Source organism: Athene noctua, chromosome 8 (genome assembly GCF_965140245.1).
Source record: "Athene noctua chromosome 8, bAthNoc1.hap1.1, whole genome shotgun sequence".
Taxonomy (NCBI): Eukaryota; Metazoa; Chordata; class Aves; order Strigiformes; family Strigidae; genus Athene; species Athene noctua.
In genome coordinates this window covers 30,313,853-30,335,979 of record NC_134044.1, presented here as the reverse complement: position 1 = coordinate 30,335,979, position 22,127 = coordinate 30,313,853, and the positions used below count along the sequence as shown (strand labels likewise).

General features: G+C 40.9%; 1 protein-coding gene across 1 annotated transcript; it reads right to left on the bottom strand.

Moving 5' to 3' along the window:
• Positions 1-89: 89 nt before the first annotated feature.
• CP (ceruloplasmin) lies at positions 90-21,397 on the bottom strand. Its single transcript, XM_074912308.1, has 19 exons — positions 21,169-21,397; positions 17,095-17,339; positions 15,671-15,883; positions 14,977-15,147; positions 14,127-14,381; positions 12,746-12,911; positions 11,625-11,764; positions 10,898-11,038; positions 10,565-10,776; positions 9,869-10,019; positions 7,843-8,055; positions 7,256-7,463; positions 6,029-6,168; positions 5,416-5,544; positions 4,774-4,880; positions 3,800-4,016; positions 3,032-3,171; positions 2,402-2,564; positions 90-1,368 (listed from the first exon to the last, which is right to left on the bottom strand). Exons 1-19 carry the CDS (start codon positions 21,369-21,371, stop codon positions 1,295-1,297), a joined length of 3,288 nt encoding a protein of 1,095 aa, XP_074768409.1. The 5' UTR covers positions 21,372-21,397; the 3' UTR covers positions 90-1,294.
• Between the last annotated feature and the right edge of the window lie 730 nt (positions 21,398-22,127).

Sequence of the window (22,127 nt, the reverse complement as noted above, 5' to 3'; positions counted from 1 at the left end):
CCTACCACAAATAAATCAATGAGTCCACGATCCCATGACCGTCTAAAGGCCTAATTAGCTGATGTTGACTCTATCAAATCAATTTTCCCTGAAGCTGTAATGTTACTTAAACCTATAGAAGTCAGTCAGAAGAGGTCATCTACATTGCAAATAAAGTATATTTTTAAACTATTTTTTAACTTATCTGTGTAGCATTCCTGTTACAGCCAAAATCAACGATCTAATTTACTATTAGGGATTATGCTGGTTTCAGTAGAATCTTTCTACCTTAAGAAAGGCCGAAGTAATTTAGTCTTGTGACAGAGAAGCAATTTCTTTTGTTCTGGCAGCTGTAAAGCCCAGGTGTTCTGCTTTGCCTGCCTGTCCCGTACATCCTTCCTTCGTGTTTGACAGAGGTCCAACGTACATGGAGTTGGGTTGTTAAAACACGATGGCACGTGGATGGCACCTGCTCTTACCGCTTTCATTTTTGACCAACATCAGTCGTGCTCTAATACTGCTGCTTCCATCTGTCAAGAAATGCTTAATATCTTCATTAGTCTTAATGCTAGGTCTTAACTGCACAACTAACATCAAAATGATTCTACTGCAGGAGTTGTTTAAGATTCATGAGAGCAAAGCTCTTTCTTAGGTAGTCACCAAATTTTGCCCTTTACTGTCTGAATGTCATCAGGCTTATTTCAGCATAACTTTGTCTTGCAATTATTTTCATAACAGAAAAACAAAAACGTCTTGTGCAACTATGATCCCTCAGCCATTGCATCTTTTAAATTCACTATCTTGAAAGATGTTACTGGATAAAATTATAAAATAATTGCAACAGAAATAATAGAACTATTTTGTTAGCTGTTCAGTTATGACTTTATATATATTTTAAGTATGAACCTATGTAAAAAGTGATAACCAAATTCCTGTTTCCCAAGCAATAACTCAAGTAAAATGCGATAGCAGATACCTAAAACAAATTTTGCTGTTACACAGTGTTATTTACAAATTTTTTAAAAAAAGTACGTTTGGCTCTTCCATGTTCCTCAGCAATTAAATAACATGCATTAGGCATCACCTAGAATATGCTTAGCTTGCAAGATACTACTTTTTTTTATTTAGAGAAAAAGGTATCCTAAGCTGTTATATCCATTCAGCTGTCTTAGTCAACACCCTCTTGTTAGCCGTGGACCACCAAGTGAAATCTTCCAGAACACAGGTGGAGATGAATCGTCCAGGAAAGAGTATTTCTCAAGAAAGGCTTCACTGAAGGTAGAGCTTGGAGAATCACTGTGGTGAAATGTTTTCATCATTCTAGTGTGCCTGCTGTACCTTTACACTTGAACTGATTGAACAATCTTGGAAACAAAGAGGCCTTTTTGTCTGTAAGGGGGAAAACAGCTTTTGTTACGGGTGTTTCATTGAAAGAATTCTGCGTGTGGACAGCAGAGCCCAGAATGAGAGCAGTGGAGCCCTGTAACTTCTAGACATTGGGAGTTAGATTTAAAAACAGCTTTAAAATGCAACAAAGGGTACATTTTAATGCACTTGAGATGGCTGATTATGAAAAATCCAACATGCTGCTTCTACAAGCTAAAGTCTACATCTTTTTCTGCGTACGCTTAAGTCAGCCATTTTATCATCTGTGCAAGTTTGGCACAACATATTCTGTGAATCAGAATGGTTTATGAAATAGAACTAGATTGTGTTTAACACTCCAGTCTGGTTTTAGTATAGATACACATGTATCTAGTGACATATCTGTATATAACGTACCGCCATTCTGAGATGTTCCTACTTATCTCTTTCTGCCAATTAACTGTAATGCGTATCTGTTATGCTCTGTGTTTTAAGTACAGGAAGGTGTTGCTTTTAAAATTGTATTAACTTTGTAGAAACAAGAACTTTCAAAATTCTTCAAGATTCAAGGTTTTTCACAGGTAATATTGCTAAAGCAAGCTAAATAGTGTCTGTAAAGCTATAACGTCTTTTAGAAAGAACACACTATTTTACTTTTTCAGTACTTTAACTGTTAGGGATGATGACTTCAGCTTTATTTACCAACTGTTCTTCCTGTTTTAAACGAAGATTTAAGAGGGAGTCTGATACTACTGGCACTTCTTGGGTACAGAAGTACTCTGTTTCATGAAGAAGTCTTTTAAAATAAAGAATCTGACATGTTAATTTCATTGATGGGAAGCTGAAACAATAGTCAGTAAGCATCCAGGCCTCTGGCTACTTGTGTTTTGTGAGCAGCAGCACTGGGGCCTGTATAACCGGGTGGCTTGCAACACCGATACTGAGCCATGAAATATTGCTGGAGGCCTGATCTAGTCCTGAGTACACAGGGCTGCCCGTGGGCCCCATTCTGCACCTTCAGACAGAGTGAACACCACTGAGGCAGATAAGCTCCTACCTTCTTTCGGGAGCACGGTGTAGGTTGCTTCCATGCCTGCGTGGATGTGGTCGGTAACGTGACAGTGCAAGAGCCATGTTCCAGGGTTCTGCGGGGTCATTTCCACAGTTTGAAATGTCCCAGGGAACAAATCAAAGACGTCTGCCCGGTAAACCCCTGTTTGCTTCAGGACAAAGAGAAACAGTGGTTAAACAGCGTAGCATCGCCAGGCATCTGCCTTTTTGCCACCAAACTTTTTAATCACAGTTGAGTGAAAAGACATCTACTGTACATAATTTCTATAGAAGCATCACTCTGTACATCAATTTAATGATTAAAAGATTAATAAACTTGCAGCTTAGTGGAAATGAAGGAAAAGTACAGCTGTTGTGTTACTACAGCCATGAAAATTCACAGCGACCTTGTTGAAGCAACTTGTGAGGTTACCAGTCAGAAAATGCTACTGGCAGATAGTCTCTGTCTTTGTATGTTGAGCAAATACAGGTTTGGTCCATAAAAAACTTACAGTTCAGATTACAAGTTCTGCTTAATACTGTCACATCTGACTTTTCACCAGAGATGCCAGTCCTTGGTATCTGAGCTGCCTCTCATTCTTAACACAGCGAGAAACGAGCAGAGAGGAGCTGTTACCTTGTACTCAAAGCTGTGGCCGTGGAAGTGGGCTGTGTGAATGTCTATCTCATTGCCCATTCCCACCAAATACCAGCTGACATGATCTCCCACGTGCATAGTCAGACCATGTAGATTTCCAAACACCTTTCCATTAATGGCTAAAAGAGGGAAAGAGCAAGAGAAAACAAAAGATTTTGTGCATTGTTATTCTCCAAACTTTAATAGAATACAAGATTTGAAAGCCAATACCAGGCAAAAGTAACAGCTATGAATGGTATATAAAAACAAAACAGTCGGGCAGCATATGATGAATGGTCTGATGATATTCCATATTTAACTAGAAAGTAAGATGTATTTAAAAGAAAAAGTTCTTTGCTGTACACCATTACTAATATTTCAGTTCTTAAAAGACCTGCATTTCCTGCAGCTCTTTGTAAAGGGTAAGCTTTGCCAGGACACACTTTCAGGACGCGTATTGCCTTTCCAACTTATCCAGAACAGTTGTTTCCTGACACCAAATCAGAAATGTAAAACTTAATTTTTACTCTTTCCTCAAGATTTCAGCATGAGACTCTTTTTCTTAGGTTGATTTTTTTTTGTTTGTTTGTTTGTTTTTTAAATCATTCAGTGGCATTAACAGTGTTTTTAAATAGAGTGAAAATTTTCAGGCCTTCTGCCCTGGAACTGGAAATTCAGGGGGGATGAGAAAGTCAATTTATATGCAGTACTTTCAAATACATAATTTTATAGTTTCCATAGTTACATTAACTAAATTGGGAAACATACCGTGCATTTTATTACTTTCAAGGAATTCCTCATCCTCTTTGTCAACAAGGTGTGGGTTGGTAGAATAGGTTTTTATGTTTTCATCCAAATACCATGACTCATTTTCATCAAAAACCATAAAAAGAAGAGCAAACTGAACTTTTTTTTGGGTATGAAATGATGGCAAATAATGTTTATGACACACAACAAGTGTGCCTATTAGTCCACTGTAAGTGTCCTGAAATTACAAATGAAAAATCATACAATTACAAGATGTGACCAAGCAGAAGCACTTTTAATGCCAGACATAAATCCTCTTACTATTCTTACAGCTGTTAGTATCTGGAAATAAAGGTAGCCAGTGTCAGACAAAAAAGGTTATTTCTTCACCATTACATGCTATCCATGGATGAAGTTCAATGGACTGTGAAGAGTAACTGCCTCTTTTTCATCTCTTGCTAGAAATAAATATTTGTTTCATTTTAATTTATTGCTCATCTCCCCCCCCCCCTTTTTAGATTTTAGGATTTTGAGCTTGGTTTCCATTCATAATCTACTAACGTTTTTGTGTTTGCTGAGACATAAAGGAAAGAACATATTAATTTTCATTAAAAATTATTAGTTCATGTTAACTTAACGGGTGCTTGTACAAAAATGGCAGATTTATGTTCCACAGTTGCATGTTAGTTTTCCCACATACGACTGATTAGATATTGAGCGAGCTATAAAGTGTTAGCTTTAAGAATGAAATCTGAGTGAGATGATTTATACCAGCAGCAGAAGAAACAGGGAGCAAGAACAAGAAGGGCTGTGACTCTCAAATTCTGCCCTGACTTTCTTGGATTATTCAAAAGACATTTAAATTCCATGATATGGTAATGAGGGGAATGACCTGACAGAGAAAGCAGGAGTTTCAAACTCATTTCCCTTTTGCTGTAAGTACATTCGTGTTGAAGTCATGAACAAACCCCTTTAGGTTGGTATTAATGACACACCTTAATGATGTCCACTGTTGAGTGGTATGCCCATGCAATACACTGTGGATCTCCTCTCTCAGAACTAGATCTCTCTGGGATTTTCCAGACATACATTTTTGTTTCACCTGAATGAAATAAATATTGATGGATTTTAGAAGTCCTGAAACAGATGTTTTCTCCATTTACAGTTTATATTTGGCTTGATCTTCCTCTTTGCAATTACTGCACTGGCTGGCATATTTACTGCCCTTCTGCAGATCCCTGACTCTTCTTGCCAGTGGTTTTTTTGTATGACTGCACTGTCCCGTTCACCTTACTTAATAAAAACAAAAAAATTGTACCTTTTGTAAAGATCACAGAGGAACTCCTGGAGTAATAGCTAGCATAAGCTGTGCTCTCCCTGTGTAGCCTGATCTGTTTGCTTTCATGAAAGGTGCAACCACCTGCATCAAAAAACTACTGACCTGTCAAGGGCTAAGATACAGAGGAATAGTTAACAGGGCCATTTTAATTGTAGAAATATTTGTCATAATCATCAAAAATTTAAGAACCTGAGGTAAAAACAAAAAGTCTTTCCTGCTATCTTAAAATTACAGCTTGCTAAACCTTACTAGAAGGCTTGATGTTACCTGCCTGAAATAAACAAGGATGCTTTGATACCTGGGTTAGTTACAGCTACAACAGAACTGTCTGTTTTCACTCCATGGGCGTGTATAGAATAAGGTCTTGATGCCAAGTTCTTAAAAACTATTGTAACTTTATCTCCCATATTTGACATAAGCAGTGGCCCTGTTGGATTGAAAAGAAAGATTAACTTAGTTTTACAAAAGATCAGAGAAGAGAGAGAGTTTGTTTTGTTCAAATACAGTGACAACAACATTGGCTTATAATTCAGCTAGACCTGTACATGGATAATGTCATTCACTGGGATACACTGACTGAGCAGCTGAAGTGGGGCATTAAGTAGAGGCCTGAGTCTCAAGAGCCCCAGGCACATACTGTGTATTTGAAGTCAGTTTGGATGTTGCTTCCCAATTTTATGCTGAATTTGCAACTCCTGACCTGTGGTCAGGTAGCAAACCAGGAGGTTTTCATTCTTGTAAAGCAAGCAATGTAATCTTGCAGGGAAAGCACCATCATAAAAGTAGCAATTCTGTGTAGGCTTAGGCACTTTGGGTGGGTAGAACTATACTCAACATTATTCAAATAGTATCTTCTTGGTTTGCTTCCCTGCATTTTTTCCAGTTTCAAAACTGAACTTCGATGACTATACCTTGAATTTCCAGGTGCTGCTGCTCCTCTGCTCTGTTTTTGGGAGTACTGAACGTCTGATTGGTGTACTCACGATATACTACCTTTTTGTATTTTGAGCCAATGAATTTGTCTTCTTTATTTAAAAATGGATTGCCAGGGCTGGGAAAAAAAAAAAAAAAAGCAAGCTATTATGTTGTACATTTCTGTATGTATTTTAGAACATCTTTTGCAGGTATGTCAATTAACCATCAAACAAAAATCTGGCTGAGTGAAACAGTAATCTCATAGACCACCTGGTACCTTCAACATGAAAATGTTCTGGTTAAGATGGGAGGCTTCTCTTAACCTGGATGGTTAAAAAAACATTCTAAATAGACCAAGTCTATGAAGTATTTGAGAGGATGCTGAGTGCTCGGCCTGGCAGATATTTCAGATTGCACCACCAGCAACTTGCATTCTGAAAAACAGAGCTCTCAGTGACTTCTGTAGGTCTGAAGTGAAACCTGAAACTTGTGAAGCTTCAGTGCCTTGCTGAAATGAAACATGAGGGACTGATTCTCCGCTGAGATCATGGGGGCTGGAGAAAGTGAGGAAAAAAAGTCTGATAACAGCACAGTCCATGTTACTTGTGCTTAGAACTGTAACAGATTCCACTGTGGTGTGGAGGACAAAGAAATGTGCTATCAAGCTGAGGAAAAAGAAGAAAATATAAGTCAATTAAAAAAAAAAAAAAAGTTAGTTCCTTCTCATTGATATTAAAATACTGGGAATAAAACACCAAGGTGTGAAGCTTCATAGTGAATGGATTTGGTCATGGATTTATCTTGTCTAAGCTGATGAAACAAAGGAGAGAAAAAGAACCTTTGAGTACAGATAAATATGAGACAAAGACATGTTACAAATTTTAAGTAATCAAATATCAGGACAAAATATAGTCATATCTAGAACTTCATGAACATTTTAAGCATCCCACATCAAGGATGGTACTAACATCAGTGAATAAATGCACATGCACTATCCAGGATTCATGAAAATCTGCAGGAATTATGCTGGACCATTTCATGAACATCATGCTGTCTGGCTAATGGTTACATGGCAACATTACTGGAGAAGGACCACAAATTCTAGTGAGCCCTAAACATACATATGCAAAGAAAGTGTGTTTAGAAATGCCTGGTGGCGGAAAATGTTCAGAGAAGCGAGTTGTTCTTTTGCATTTTTTTCCCTTATGTATATGGCAAAGTACCTTTCCTCATGGTGTTGATGCCGCTCAAATTCCCATGTCCTGTTAGGAGAATAGTCCCACTCGACTTCCACTGCAGCAATATAGTAAGTCTTTTCATGCAAATACATAGATAGATCTACATTCCACCAATGGCACTGTTTCACTTTGTAGTTCTGTTTCATGCCCCCTGTGTAGTGATCTGTTGTCAGGCACGACACTTCAAAAACTCCTAGAGGTCACACAAGAAACAAAGATTTGAGGACAAAAATCTGTTACTGGTAGATCCTGAGATTGTATTACCTATGTTGTTTTAGTGTTTAGAGACTGAGACACAGACTATTGCTCATATAAGATCCAAATTCTCTGGGTAGTATGGCTACTTGTAGTAATAAAATTCAGCATACATAGAAGCTAGAAAAAGCAAGGCTTTAGCATTAAGAGCTTCCATCCTATGAACACAAGTTTGCTGCCCTTCAAACACAGCTGTACACAGTTTTAGCACCCAAAGGATCAAAATACCAGTTATTTAAAGCTTGTCTTTAGGCATAAAATGTTCATAGGTAAGCATTTTCTAAACTAGTAACAGAATTTTTAAACAAGACCTTTACCTTCAGAATCAGGCTTCATAATAGCTGTAAGAAATGTATGTGGAAACAAATTTGCTGTATCCCTTCTCGTTCCTTTAGTTACGAATGTGTTTTCTGAAAAGTATATCCCATGGACATCGACTTCTGACCCCAAGCCCATCAAATGCCAGGAAACCACACTTCCTTTACACATCTCCAGACCAGGCTGATTTCCGTACATATAACCATTAATGGCTGTAGAGTTGAGGAAGCAAAACCCACCTTGATTAACACATTAATTCTGCAATACAGATTAAATAATACAGACTGCAGATGTAATATGATGCCTTAGAGTGACAGAAATGTCAATGATGAAATATGTTATCACATCAACAAAACTAGAGAATCAATTCAAGTAAAACAACATTTAAACCCCAGTGTTTAAAAACAACTTCTAACAGTTCTCCTTTTCAATGTCTAAAGCACTAGTAGCTGACTTCACCAACGGAACTTCCACTGCTTCATGCCTGTCAAGTGTGCAGGATGCATAAAGCATCCTACTTTATACCCTGCAAGACCCTCCTGCCACACAGCAGAGACAATCCACCTGAAGTGGTTTTTAGTCTGAGTTACTAATCTTTTCCAGCTATTTCTGTGCAAAACTTTCAAAGCCTAGGTCTGGTACCACTGAATGCTCAGTATCAAGGCTCTGTAAATAGCAGGCATGCCCCTAAGGGCAAAATTTACGAAAGAACACAAAATACATTTAGGATTTATTTGCAGGACTAGGTACTGAAGATAAAAATGTTCTTTCACATGAAACGAAAGGCATTTCTACAGTACCAAAATATGATCAGTGTGAAACTCAGCTCTGACTATTAAAGAAGCAAAGATTTTCATTCTAAGGGCCCAGACTACCAGCAAAGGAATCCAGACTTGGCCACAGACACAGAACAAGCCAGCAATGTGCCACAGAGAAGGCTAATGGTGTCTTGGGCTGCGTTAGGAGGTGCGTTGCCAGCAGGTCAGATGCTGAAGGTCAGATTGCAGCTGCTGGTGTAGAAATGCTGCAGGCAAATCGAGCCAGAAAGCAGCTTGGCAGAAAAGGACCTGGGGGTCCTGGTGGGCTCCGAGCTGAACATGAGCCAGCAATGTGCCCTTGCTGCAAGGGCCAGCGGTATCGTGGGCTGCATGAGGCGAGGCACGGCCAGCAGCTCAGGGAGGGGATCCTTCCCCTCAGCACTGGCGAGGCCACTGCGCCCAGTGCTGGGCTCCCCAGTACAAGAGACACGGACGTACTGGAGAGAGTCCAGCGAAAGGCCACAAGGATGATGAAGGGACAAGCAGCATCTCTGCTGCGGGGAACAGCCGAGAGGGCTGGGGCTGTTTCAGGCTGCAGAGGAGGAGGCTCAGGGGATCTCACCAACGATACAGACCCCGGCAGGGAGGGGGCATCGGGGACGCAGCCAGGCTCTTCCCAGGGGTGCCCAGGGACGGGACCGGCGGCCGTGGGCACACACCGACACACAGGAGGGTCCCTCGGAGCACCAGGAAACACTTTGTCACCGTGCACAGGCTGCCCAGGGAGGTGGCGGAGTCTCCAGCCCTGGAGGTGTTCAGAAGCCGTCTGGACATGGTCCTGGGCACCGGGCTCTGGGTGGCCCTGCCTGAGCAGGGGGTCGGGCCAGACGACATACAGAGCTCCCCGACAGCCTCAGACAGCCTGTGGAAATCCTCCTTTCAACTACATCATCTGCATCATCAGTTTTCTCTTGCTGCCTGGTTGCACTCTTAGGAGTTGCACATGGGCCACAGACCTAATTCCTCCACCTGCTCAAAGTGGTACATAACAGTGCTAAATGCTCAACTGGCATGCAAGGCACTGGACAGCTGGCATTATACTCTGAACTACCACGTTTAGCTGAAATGGAATTGCATTCAAACGTGGTTTTGTTTCCAATGGAAAGGAAATGTCTCTGCTACTATACAGTTTCCCAGTCTCCAACATGAGACCACAGAAGTAAAAACCTTATTGTAGAAATGAATATTTGGCTAATAATTTTCTTACAGTGCATTTTGTTAGATTCCTGGAAGTCCTCATCATCTTTGTCGATTTTATTAGGATTCAGTGTAAACATCAAAATATTGTCATCCAAGTACCAGCTCAGATTCTCATCAAATACTGTGGCAAGTAAAAAAAACTCGATGTTCACATTTTTCTGTGAGAAGAAATAGCAGAAAGAAAAATAGAAATAAGTGAACAGAAAATGTCAGGAAAAAAATTCTATGCACATAATAATTTAAGAGTATAATTCATGAAGTAGGATAGATGCATACACTGATACTTCGTTCTGATAATCTCAAAATTCTCCAATTGCTGTATCTGGTGACTAGATATCTGCTGCTAATGCTCCTTCTACAAGCAGAAACCACCTCCAGAAATTAATGTGTGGTTTGACCTTTAAAGTTTCTACATTTTCTAGTCATTCTCATCCTAGCTGAGACTTGAATACCAGTGGTTGCTCACTGTGATGGTGGTTTCACAACACAGTGTCTGTCCATCTATAGCCAGACCAATGTTGCCTTTTTTTTCTTTTTTCTTTTTTAAGAAAAAAATGCTTCATTTTATGTATTCCCCTCAGCACATGGGTGAGACTGTGATGTCCAGACAAGGTGGTACTGAGTGGTCATTAACATGGCAGGCCCTGAGGGCACAATTCAGAAGGTAAGATTCAGCTACAGTGATTCTTCTTCTTTGACTGACCTGTTGCCCAGAAGGAAGCAGCGCTCCTTTTCTGCACACCAGGAGAGGACCCACAAGGCCAGAACTGGTATCTCTGACTGCATCCACGGCTGAGTAATAAAGCCACGTCAAACAGTCTGGATCTTGGTCTGTGGGGCCCACATCTTCTGGCACATTCCATTCATACGTAAATGTAGCACCAGGACTCACATGAGAGGCTGAAGATTCCGTACCTATTACAAAAATCAGCATCAGGTTTCATGCCTAATGGCCACTGTTTGTCTGAACACCTGCAGGACATCAGCACTAGGAGAGCTCGTGCTCTGGTGCCGGCAGGCTCCTGCCCGGGCGCACCTCTGGAGGCAGCACCGTAGGACGCCCCCTCGTCACTCTTGCGGTAACTCACGCCGTGGGGCTGAATGCTAAATGGATGGCTGGCATTGTTTCGGAAGGTCACTCTGATGCTCTCGCCCACTTCAGCCTTGATAACAGGTCCTAGAAGAGAGCACGTGGTCTAATTACAAGGTGTTTCGGTCAAGCGACGCACAGCTCACCAGGAGCTGGGAGCCATTGATGCTGGCGGCGTCTCCCCTCGAGGGAGTCTCCCCTGGGCCGCTGTGGTCCCTGGCACACGGCCTGAATCCCCTGGCAGCCCAGCAGCCACTGGGCCGCTCCACTCCCAGTTCCTCATGGAGGCCCAGGGACAGGCAGGACAGCTCCTCCCTTTGGGAAGGGACCTGCAGATATCAGCACCACCCTCGGTCTCAGTCCAGAGCCCTGCCAGGAGCAGCAGGTTATAAACAGGGCTAGGCCTGCCTAGCCTGGCCTTGTAATTCAGAGCCTTGCCCTTGGAGACTACGGCATACCGCCACAGGCAAGCTGGGGACCACCACAGTACAACCTTCAAGAGCTTCCTTGCACCCTGTGGTGTCTCCTGGAGGAAGCCCCAGGCACCAGTATCCACAGGTGGCAGGGAGAGCTGAGGGCCCCTCCCTTGGAGGCGGAGGGGACTGCTGGCTAGCCAGTGCAACTGAGTTTTCTCTCATAAATCTTTGACGTGAAATAATTTTAGATATCTTACCTAAGAGTCCAAGATGTGCTTCCTCTGTGAGTCTTTTTTTATGTTCAGTGAAAGAACCATCAGTGTATTCTTTGTAAATGGCTTTTTTATAAGAGCCACCAATTCTTGTCTCACTTTGTTCAAAAAAGATGCGAGATTCACTATGTAAAAGAAAATGCAATAGATGCAAACAGTTCAAGTCACAACAGTCAGCTTCACAAAGTCAGTCAGGATGTCAGCCCCATTTTCTGAGGTATGATGTTCGGCGTTTGCCTTTAGGAACTCCTTTCAGTGATCTGGCTGCACACTTCTATGCAGTTCCTTATAAGGATGTGCAGGAATCCATTATCCTTCGCTAACTTATCTTTAAGAAAAAGACACTGTGCTGTGTTGCCCTCATAAAGCCAGGATGCTTAGAGACTCATCAACAGTGATTGCTAGTCAACATTTTGTAACCTGAAGTTTACTCTTCTTTTTAATAAAAGTTACAAATAATTCAACAACAGTAGATACAAACACCAAGAATATGTAACACCTAAATAGAAAGTGAGAACATTTAATCTACACTTTTTAGTCTACACTTTTACTCTTCAAAAGATGACCTTTCAGTGTTTTAAAAGCACTATTCAGACAATGAACTGTGACTGATCCCTTGTGGAGCAGGTAGAAGTATTCTCTAGCTCATAGATTAAAAATCTGAGGAATCATTGTATTCAGTGATTTGATCCAGGTCTTAAATATGTAAGCACAGGGCAAAGCTACCTCAAGCAAGTTGTTTGCTAATTGAGATGCTGTTGGCACGATCTTCATCAGGTAAAGAAACGATCATGAATTCCTAGCTTTGCTCTCTAACTCAGAATAATCAACCATCTTGAATCATCAGAGGTCACTGCCTACATATGACATTACAAATCACCTTCATCCCAGTGAAACTACTAACAAGCAAAATTTATAGTAAGATTAGAGAGAAAACAATAGATCTAATTTGGTCTGATATTTATCCTAGCATTAATATTTAAGCAGAGGTGAGGTCAATGAGAAATTCTACTTAAAAGTCAGTTCTACCATATGGCTTACCTTATTTACCATGTTTATATCAATTCTGCTTGAAAAGTAAAACTTCTTTAATTAGAAGCATTTACCTGTCAGCAGTTAATTCTTGTCCTGTAAAATGGTTCATTGCAGATGGGCCATAATTCCAGATGATCTCTTCAGCAGCAATGAAGTACTGTCTTATCTTTGTACTCTCATTGTGATCTGTTGTGGATTTCCTACAATCTTTTACTTTAAAAAGGGCCTGCATACCACCTGAAAAAAAAGAGGAGGTAGAGAAAACTAGGGAGAAGGAACTGCACTTTGTTTTTGCTTTCCCTACTTCCAACAGCGCTTCTCTTCCCTGAAGAAGCCCCATACCTTTGATAGAGATGCAAATCACAGACGAAAAGGAAGATGAATGATATAAAAGCATGCACAGCCATGGTATTTACAGTAGGCAGAGAGGTGTGGTAAAATGCATTCATCTTGTAAAGTTGCACCTGATGTGGTAGTTACAGATAAGATTAGGGTGGAGAGGAAGAAGTGCTGTCAGTCAGCACTTCAGGCAAGGCCAGGTGCTACCAAGACTGACCATCTTCCCTCTAAATCTAATCAACAGCTTACTTGGGAGACTCCTGAGTCTCTGCACCCTAGCAGAAAGGTATGTTAGAAAATCCGCTTGTTGGCGATACAAATAATTTAATAAAGAGAACCCTTTTACAGCTATGGATTAGGCCAATTTGTAGGATTTAATCTTGCCCAGGATGCTTCAACCACACCAGGATGCTGCTTGATGTGATAGCTATTTCAAAACGTATAACCTCTGAGTAGTTGAATCTGTAGGTTAAACATACTCTTTTGTATATCAGAATTTTCAAATTCTGGAGAATGATTTTGAGTTCTGCATTCCTTCCCACTTCTATGACAAATTCTCTAAATCACAGAGATACAGATCATGGAAAAGTGTGGAATTAGCTTTTAAATGTTTCATATAGTTATCAAACACTGGAAATGTGGAAGATACAGGGAAGAGAAATGCAGATTATCTCTGCTTATTAGTCAGTGCCCTTTCCAGAACACATCTTTGCCAGCAGACAAGTTAGCCTGCCTGTCCTCTGCCCCTTGCCCAAACATGGCATGAGCCCAAACTTTTTTGTTGGCAAACAGAAAATTGTGATTAATTACCTTCAGTAAGAGGCAAATGTCATGCTATGATTTATCTACAGTTGAGACTTACAAAAGTGCAGCTGTGCCAATTGCTGCCAACTGATAACGATTTTTATTACAGACAAGAATTTCCTTGATTTCCGTAGCTACATGCTCAAGCCCACCTAACACAGCTCTAGGCATTTCAATTACCATAAGAATCCTGTTACCTAGAGGAGAACATCGTCTGGTATATAACCAGGTCAGGAGTACTGCTAAAGTGACTCAGGAAACTGTTAGCTCAAGGTAAAAATATTCTCACCACTGGAACTTATTCTGTACCTTCGATATGGTCGTTCACCTGGCAGCTGAGCAGCCATTCCCCAGAATGCCTTGGCACCATGACAGCATCAATAAACGTGGCTGGGAAGAGGTTAATGGTGTCCACTCGATGATGCCTTTCTATTAAGGTCTGTCCATGAAAGTAGGCGGAATGGATATCAGCTTCATTACCCATGCCAAAAAGATGCCATTTTACCTTATCTTCCACACACATTGTGAGGTTTGGGAGGTATCCATACATATACCCATTGATTGCTAGAAGAAATGTTATTCAGTTACATTCACAGACCTTAGGATCTTTTCTTCAAAAGCAGGTATCATGCAACCATTGCTCTATTCTTCGAAAGACGCTCAAAAGAAAACTGCACCTTTGAAAGTGTGCCAATGTCAGACACACACTTCATCTGCACAACTACCTGCATGAACAGCAGTTCCTGCTATGATTCTGGAACCCTCATCAGAGCCAAAGGTATCTTCTTTGTTGACACTAACAGTAAAAACTGTTTTTCTAACCTGTGGTATTATAGCACAGAGTTCAGGACTAAAAACCAGAATAAAGTAACACAAGTCTATTTAGAGCACCTGGGAAACTATACTTTCAAAGAAGTTCTTGGCCCCTAAGAATTTTATATGACAACTCCAAAGGTTTGATTGTACAATATTTGCCATCACTTTTTACTATTTTTTGTGTTTAAAAAGATCTTTCTCAATCCTTCCAGAAAAAGCCCTGCTTAGGAAAAAAAAAAAAAAAAAAAAAAAATCTCTACAGCTCATCTTTAAGAGAGACAACATATGGAAATATTACTTCACCATACTAATGACAAGCAACATTAATATAATGTTCTCTCACAGTGCATTTTATTGCTTTCCTGGAAGTCCTCGTCATCTTTGTCAACTTTGGAAGGCTCAGAACAATATGTCCTGATATTATCCTCTAGATACCAACTGAGATTTTCATCCATCACAGAGAACATAAGGATAAATTCAGCAAAGTGTTCATCATTGCCCTTATTCATTGTATCTGAAAAAGAAAGCAGTACATTCAAATCTTTGGCAACTGACATTTTTTCATCAGTTTTAAGTGTAGTATCAGTAGGGCTGGTCACTTTCTACTTCACATTTTGCCACTTTTCTTGAGTATGAGTGTACACATAAACTCACAGACACACTCAGAAAACAAAAATTGGTTTTGATAGATACTTTAAAATAACTTTACAAACAATAAATATCGCATGTGATAAGATTACAGTAAATCTGTTTCTCATATCAGTATTTACATATCCTTTTGCATTACTAGCATGAACACATCTCATCCATATGGATTTGTGGACAAAACATTCTGCAAACTATATTTGCTGTCACACACAAAATCAAACTACTTTCTATACTATTGAAAGGCTGCTAATTGAGAAGACAAATGGCTGCTATTGCAAAATTAACTGTAATATTATCCTTTTTCAGTAAATTATTTCATGAGTATTTATTGATAACCATTACCAATCACCTTGCATGTGTATTTATTTACTTAGTTATTTATGGTTTACCTTTCCTGCAAATTATTAAAGGCCCAACAAGTCCTGAAGCAACATCTCTTGGAGCATCTATGTGGGAGTGGTAAACCCTGGTTATGCAGTCTGCATCTCCCTCAGCTGGACCTTGATCTTCCGTCACGTCCCATGTATAAGTGTACTGGCCTCCAGGTTCCACAGCATCATCTCTCTTTTGCAAATCTTTGGTGTTGTCGGGATAAAAAGCACCTGAAGAACGTGATGCAGCCACCATTAACACAACACATTCACAGTGTGGTGTCAGGATAGCACCAGCCATGCTTTAGTTGACTACATGCTGCAGTAACATGGACTGAACAACTGAATACAGGTTAAAATAAAGTCAGGTGAATAGATCTTTTTTCCTTCTCTTTCAGAGTCTCTTCATTTACCTTTGAATTTCAAGGAGCACTTCAATTAATAGCATGTTAAATTTAGTCCTTAATTTATTAGAAGGGAACTATGTACTTCTGCTAAAAAGGTAACAATTCAAATATTTATAAAACATTTGTTAAACATTAATCCTGGAAACTGTTCTAAAATATTGCATACATCCTCAAGGAATACAGGTGTCACTGGAATGAGAATAACAGAAAAAAAAAAACCCTAAACATTTCTCTAAAAAGTGCATGTACTGCTACATAACACACTGTTCTGCTCCCACAGAACGTGTCTGTATCAAGCCACATATTAGTTGTGATGAAAATCTTCATGAAAATTAGGCTGATACTTCATAAATTCTTCTAATGAAAAACTTTTAAAGACTGCTTCTGAGACAACATCATATTCCCAACAATTCACATACTGTTTTTAAGGCCCACTAATAAAACTTTCAACAGCCATATTCTGGTGGTGTCTGGTGCAGAAAATCTCCCATCACCTGAACGTAGCAAGACCAGCTCTTGCAAGGGTGAATCACCACTAATCCCAATAGCACTCCTACAATGCATCTTAAAGGCTGTCATATTTTTATCTAATTAATTTATTACTAAGCAGTATCTGTTTCTCCATTTTAATAAAGTATTGTGTATCTTATATGCAGTACATACAAATTAAGTGTTAAGAATCTGGAATTTTAAGTTAACGATATCTTCTTCACAACAGCATCAATTTTTCCTTTAGATATCCTCCATTCCTGCATCTCCTATATACCTTTATACCCTTATTTCAGGTGAAATATACATACTCTTATTTTAGGTGAAATGTTGATCTAAAATAATCTTCTTTATGAATTCTACTTTTGGCTTTGTATTTCATTCTTGAAAAAATCATCAAACTTTAGCTCCTATTTTAAATTGGTTGTTTCCTGTTTAAATCTTTATTTACTTGACCAGTCTTCTCTTTGATGAGAGAATATCACTTACACTCAGGGCAATGATAAACTTCTGATAAAGTCTGGCACAGAACAGACTCAAGCTTACCTTCATTTTCCTTTGTGTATCTTACACCATGTGGATGCAGTGTGTAGCTTCTGGAAGCGAAGTTTTTCAAGTGAATAATAATAGAATCTCCAACTTCTCCCTTAATGATAGGGCCTAAGAAACCCAGCCAGGAAGGTTTGTCAACCATTATATCATATAAATGATCGGTGTACTGAGTGTAGACAGCCTTCTTGTAAGTGCTTCCTATCCTATGCGGTCCGTTTTTGAGAAAGACTCCAGCCTGCCTGTAAAGGAAATACACAGACACATCTGCAGTGTTTGATGTGATAGGTAGTAAATCGTCTGTTCATCAAATCCAGTAAGAAGACAATAGAAAAGCAAACTGTCATATGAACTATTGTATGTTGTGTAAGACTAACAGCAAATGTTTAATTGAATTAACACGATAGTGTGAACTGTGACAAGAAGAAAGGGGGGGGGGGAACAACAAGAGAAGAAGCATCTGCACTTCAAAAGGTGTGAAGAGTTGCAGATGCCCAATTAAGCAAACAAGAGAGTGTTCACGACCATAAATCTCCTTATTCAAAGAGACTGCTGGGCCTAGGCTGATAAGGACGCTGCAGACTTAGTGGATCATCCCATTCCAGGCGAAAGGTGAAAAGTACACTGTGAGGAGGACCTACGGCCTTCATCCCAAACGACCACCACCCATAATTTGGAGACCCTTACCCGTATTTTTAACAGCTTCTGCGCAAGCGTAAAAGACTGATAAGCTAATTACCATACGAAGCGGGAATAGGCGGGTCCAAGTAATGTATATGCATAAGTGTATAATGACTATGTAACACTTTATAGTATAAGATTGAAACAAAATGCCCTGGGGTTGCGGCCGTTGTTGGAGCAGGAGACTCCCCGGCCGCCCAGCGCTGTTTTGCTTGTTGCCGCTTGCTAAATAAAACTCTGACTCAGCCAAATTTAAGAAGTCCGTTTATAACATTTGATACTCATTGTATATTTGAATGCTGTTAATTTCTAGGGTCTCAAATAAAGACCAGGCCTCTGTAGCGCTGCGCACTGCTATATCTGTATTTAGGAGCAAACAGGTCTCTTATCGTGAAGAATTAGGCATCCATATGGAGATTAAATATTATGCACCAACACGAATTTTTTTCTACCTGTTTGATAGACTGAAGATAAGGGTAGTTGATACAATTCTGGGCAAATTTTAGACCACGTGGACAAGGTAAATAATAATTCTTATTGCTCAAAACTTTTGTACTCACATGCTTAAATTGCTGTATGATTTTCCATGGCCTGTTAAAAATAGTATTTTCCATTATCACACCATCATGTTGACTGCATAATCCTTGCTCCATTGTAATAAGTACCAGACTTTTCAGCTGTAGAATACATTTAAGATGTCTGGACATAAGCAAAACTACATGGTGTTGCTAAGGTCCAGAGTGTGTGGGGCAGGGTGTTGTGGTAAGGCATTAGCTGTTTTTTTTCCATCTGCTTAGCCACAGGAGTGTGGCGCTCAGATCACAGCTAACCCTTGCAGGAGGTTAACCTCCGCGGGAAAGCGAGCACAAACGCCAATATGGTGCATGCTATCTGTTCGGTTTATTAACTGCGCAATTGCTTTATATACCCCTTTCCGTGCATCACGAGATCTTTAGTTCCCTGTTCTTTCCGTGCATCACGAGATCTTTTCATGTGCCTCTGTTTTTCCCGTACATCGCGAGATCTTCCGAGCGCCTCCCCCTACAGCAGGGGAGGGGGATGCAGAGTGCTGAAAGGAGTGAGGCCAAGCTCTCAGCTTCCTCACCAGTCACAGATGAAGAAGAACCACAGTCTGAGAGCTTGATAGAGGTTTACACTAAGAAAATCTCATTTTTATAGATTCAGCCCAAGAGTATAGAAAGAGGTTACATGAGAGCAGGGAATTATCAATAACCTCCTCAATCACTAAGTGCCCTAACTGCTGGACCACTGCTCCTCTCAATTAATGAAACTCTTATACTGACAATGAGAGCCTGGTTAGCAAGGAAACAGCCTAACCCATGAGCTAAGATGAGGCTGGTGGAGATGGTGTTTCCTAACACATGGTATCAACCCCTCTGACACATGTAGCTGTGGTGGACACGCTGCCCAAGGACCACCAGCCGCAGGCGAGTGGTCACCAGGTTCTGTCAGCTACCAGCTGGGAACAGCCTTGGAGCCAAACTTTGCCTGTGCTGAGGGTCAAGTACCTTCCATTAAAGATTTTAGTCTCTTGAGAAGAGTTATTTTTATGGAAAAAGTGCTTATATTGGCTAACTCCAATGGTGAGAGCAATTTGAAGCACTGGCTGTTCAAACCAGTGGTGCTCCTGTTGCCTACTGCTGTTAACCCAAGCTCTAGAGCCTCTTTAACAACAAATACTGCTGCGTGGTTCCCTGCCCATTTCAGGAGGACTAGCTGTAGAAGTAAGGCTATTCTGGAAGCAGGCAATCCTGGGAGATTGGGCAACACTGCCTGAAGTTCAGCACCCCCCTTATTTCTACATGATGAGAAACCAAGCCAACTTGGTTTCATACTCCCAGCAGGCGATACTGTGAAGCCAGTTAATAATGCCCCAAAATGCAAAGTATTTTCCACAAGGCTGAGCACTGTCTGAGAATGTGGGGAAGGAATTGTCTGTACCTTGGCATGCACAGATCTGAAGTGTAAGTAGAATGCCAGTTCAGAGCTCCATGAAATTTGGAGAGCATAAACTTAGTTGTAAAGGCTCAGTTACGGAAAGTCTGAGTGCCTGAAGCTTTTCAGCCACAAATTAATTCAAACAAATATGTTATGGGGTCTTCTTGGACTATTTAAACATTTAATTGTAGAGTATTCTTTCTAGCAGGCACACACTCTTCTCCTGCTCTTCCCTATCTCTATATCAACCTCTGTACAAGCACAGCCTCATGGTTGAAGGGTTCAGGAGGAGGAGAAGAATCAGAGCAGCTGAAAATGAAAAGTAAGATAAAGGGGACTAGCTCCACTACAGGCATACAACCACTGAAAAACTGGAATTAACATGCTGCAGGTTGTCACAGAGCAGAGAAAAGCAGTGGAAGTTCAGTGAATGGTAGTCACTTGTATTACAACACTGCTCTGCAATTTTCAGACAAGATGCCCTTCTTCCACCATTTATCAGAATTACCAGCCTGCTGAATCACTGGCAGCGTCTTACATGTCACTCAGTTTATGAGTAAAAAAAATAAAAAATTGACTGCTTTGTCTCATGCCTGATGAAGTGGCAGACTGTGGCTGAGTGTTGGCTCTCACCAGAGAAAGCAAACCACAGGAAATCTTCTAATCCCTCATCTACAGACCAAACGATAACTATATTTCTGAGATTTTTCCAATTTCTGATTTATCTCTTAACTGTTCTTTATTTTAGTATAGTTTTATTTCATTTTAAAGGCACTAAAAAAAAAAAAAGGTACACTTTTTCTCTCTCAAATACTTCTCTAATGCCTTTTATATATGGGGTTTCTTTTTTGGTTACTCATATCTTCAGGGTGCTCCCCTTCTCACCACACCTATCCTCATCCTACTCACCACTCTCATGCTGTACGGGACTCTTCTTGCATTGTAACAAGCAACCCAGCTCCTCCACTGGATGCAAGGACCCAGCTGAGCTGCTGCACAAGTGAAAATGACCAGTGCCAACAAAATCTAAAAAGGAAACCTGTGCCCAGTCGGAAAGTTTTAAATTTGTCAAACTTCTGTGTTTAAAAACATAACGGCAAAAGTCTTCTCTTCAGAACTAGCATCTTATTCATTCAGAATTATGACTAGACTTTCAAGGGTCTTTTTCTAGTCTCTACTTAGTAACCATTTCATTGCAACAAATTCACAAAAAACCTACATATCCCAATACTTCTAATTAGCAGACAGTTGGAATTCAATTCTCAAGCAGGGCAGGAAAAAAAAATCAAAATTCCCGTGTATGTCTGACAGAAAATCCACTGACACCAACATTCATTTCACTGCCCTCACAAGGTTTTCAGTCTGGCCCCAGTGTCTAAAGCAGACAACGTGATAAAATCAAACCCAACCAGTGGAAACTGTTTTACTTACTCTTCTTCTGCAAAAAGCTGCCCAGAGATGATGTTGGTGTTGCCAGGTGCATAGTTCCACACTGTCTCTCTAATGCCGATGTAGTACTCCCTGCTCACTGCCCCGACTTGGCAACAGCAAGAGACCAGCAAGCAATTTAGGAAGAAAAGCTTCATTTTGCGTTCCTGAAGAAAATATGAAATAAAAACACAGGACGGGCACATGCAATTTCCCTTTATGTGTTCTTGTCTCGTCGTCCCCCCCGCTTTACTCCTCCCCCTCTCGACTCCTGTTTGCTTTGGTGAACACAATAAAATGTTGCACAATGTCTCTGTGTGTCGAGAGTAAACAAATGATTCTGGTAACTCCTCAGTTCAGATAATCTTCAAAGAAATTTTTTCAATTTCTGCCAAGCTACTATCACGCAAATTACCATTTGGGCTGTTATTGGATCGTAAATCTTGTAGATCGTAAATCTGAATTGGAAGTGCTGTAGATTTAAGTGGATTTACAGACTTAAGCGTAATTGCATTTCTCATTATCTTTATCGCTCCATAGCTTGTATACTACTGAGAGAACAATCGCCGTGAGGTGTGGCACACGAACACCGCTTTTGAAGCGGGCGGTGAAGAGCCCCGAAGAACGCCGGGGTGGGGTGTAACGGGGCGCTGGGCAGCGCGGCGCAGCCCCGGGGTGCCCGTCTCCCTTCCCCGCTCCGCAGGTCCTTCCCCGCCGCCAGCGGGCGGGGAGCGAGGGCTGCGGCGGTCAGGGCAGAGCGGAGGCGCTGAGCTCCGCGCGGATGAGCCCTGATAAACCACCACGGCTCCCCTGGAAACGTCGCCCTAGCACCAGCGGTGACATCCCGAGCTGGAGATGAAAAGGTCACGGGGGGAGGCGGGGGGGTGTCTGCATCTCATTTCCAAGCGCTTTCAGATTTGCCCAAATGGAAACGAGGCTCAGAAACTCCACAAAATGAACTC

What these genes read in the sequence shown, in the direction of transcription:
- CP (XM_074912308.1), bottom strand. Translation starts at nt 21,371, where the DNA reads ATGTGCCCGTCCTGTGTTTTTATTTCATATTTTCTTCAGGAACGCAAA. An exon ending in GGAATCTAACAAAATGCACT is followed by an intron (nt 8,056 to 9,868) that starts GTAAGAAAATTA and finishes TCAACTCTACAG; the next exon opens with CCATTAATGGTTATATGTAC. An exon ending in TATGAAGCCTGATTCTGAAG is followed by an intron (nt 7,464 to 7,842) that starts GTAAAGGTCTTG and finishes TGTGACCTCTAG; the next exon opens with GAGTTTTTGAAGTGTCGTGC.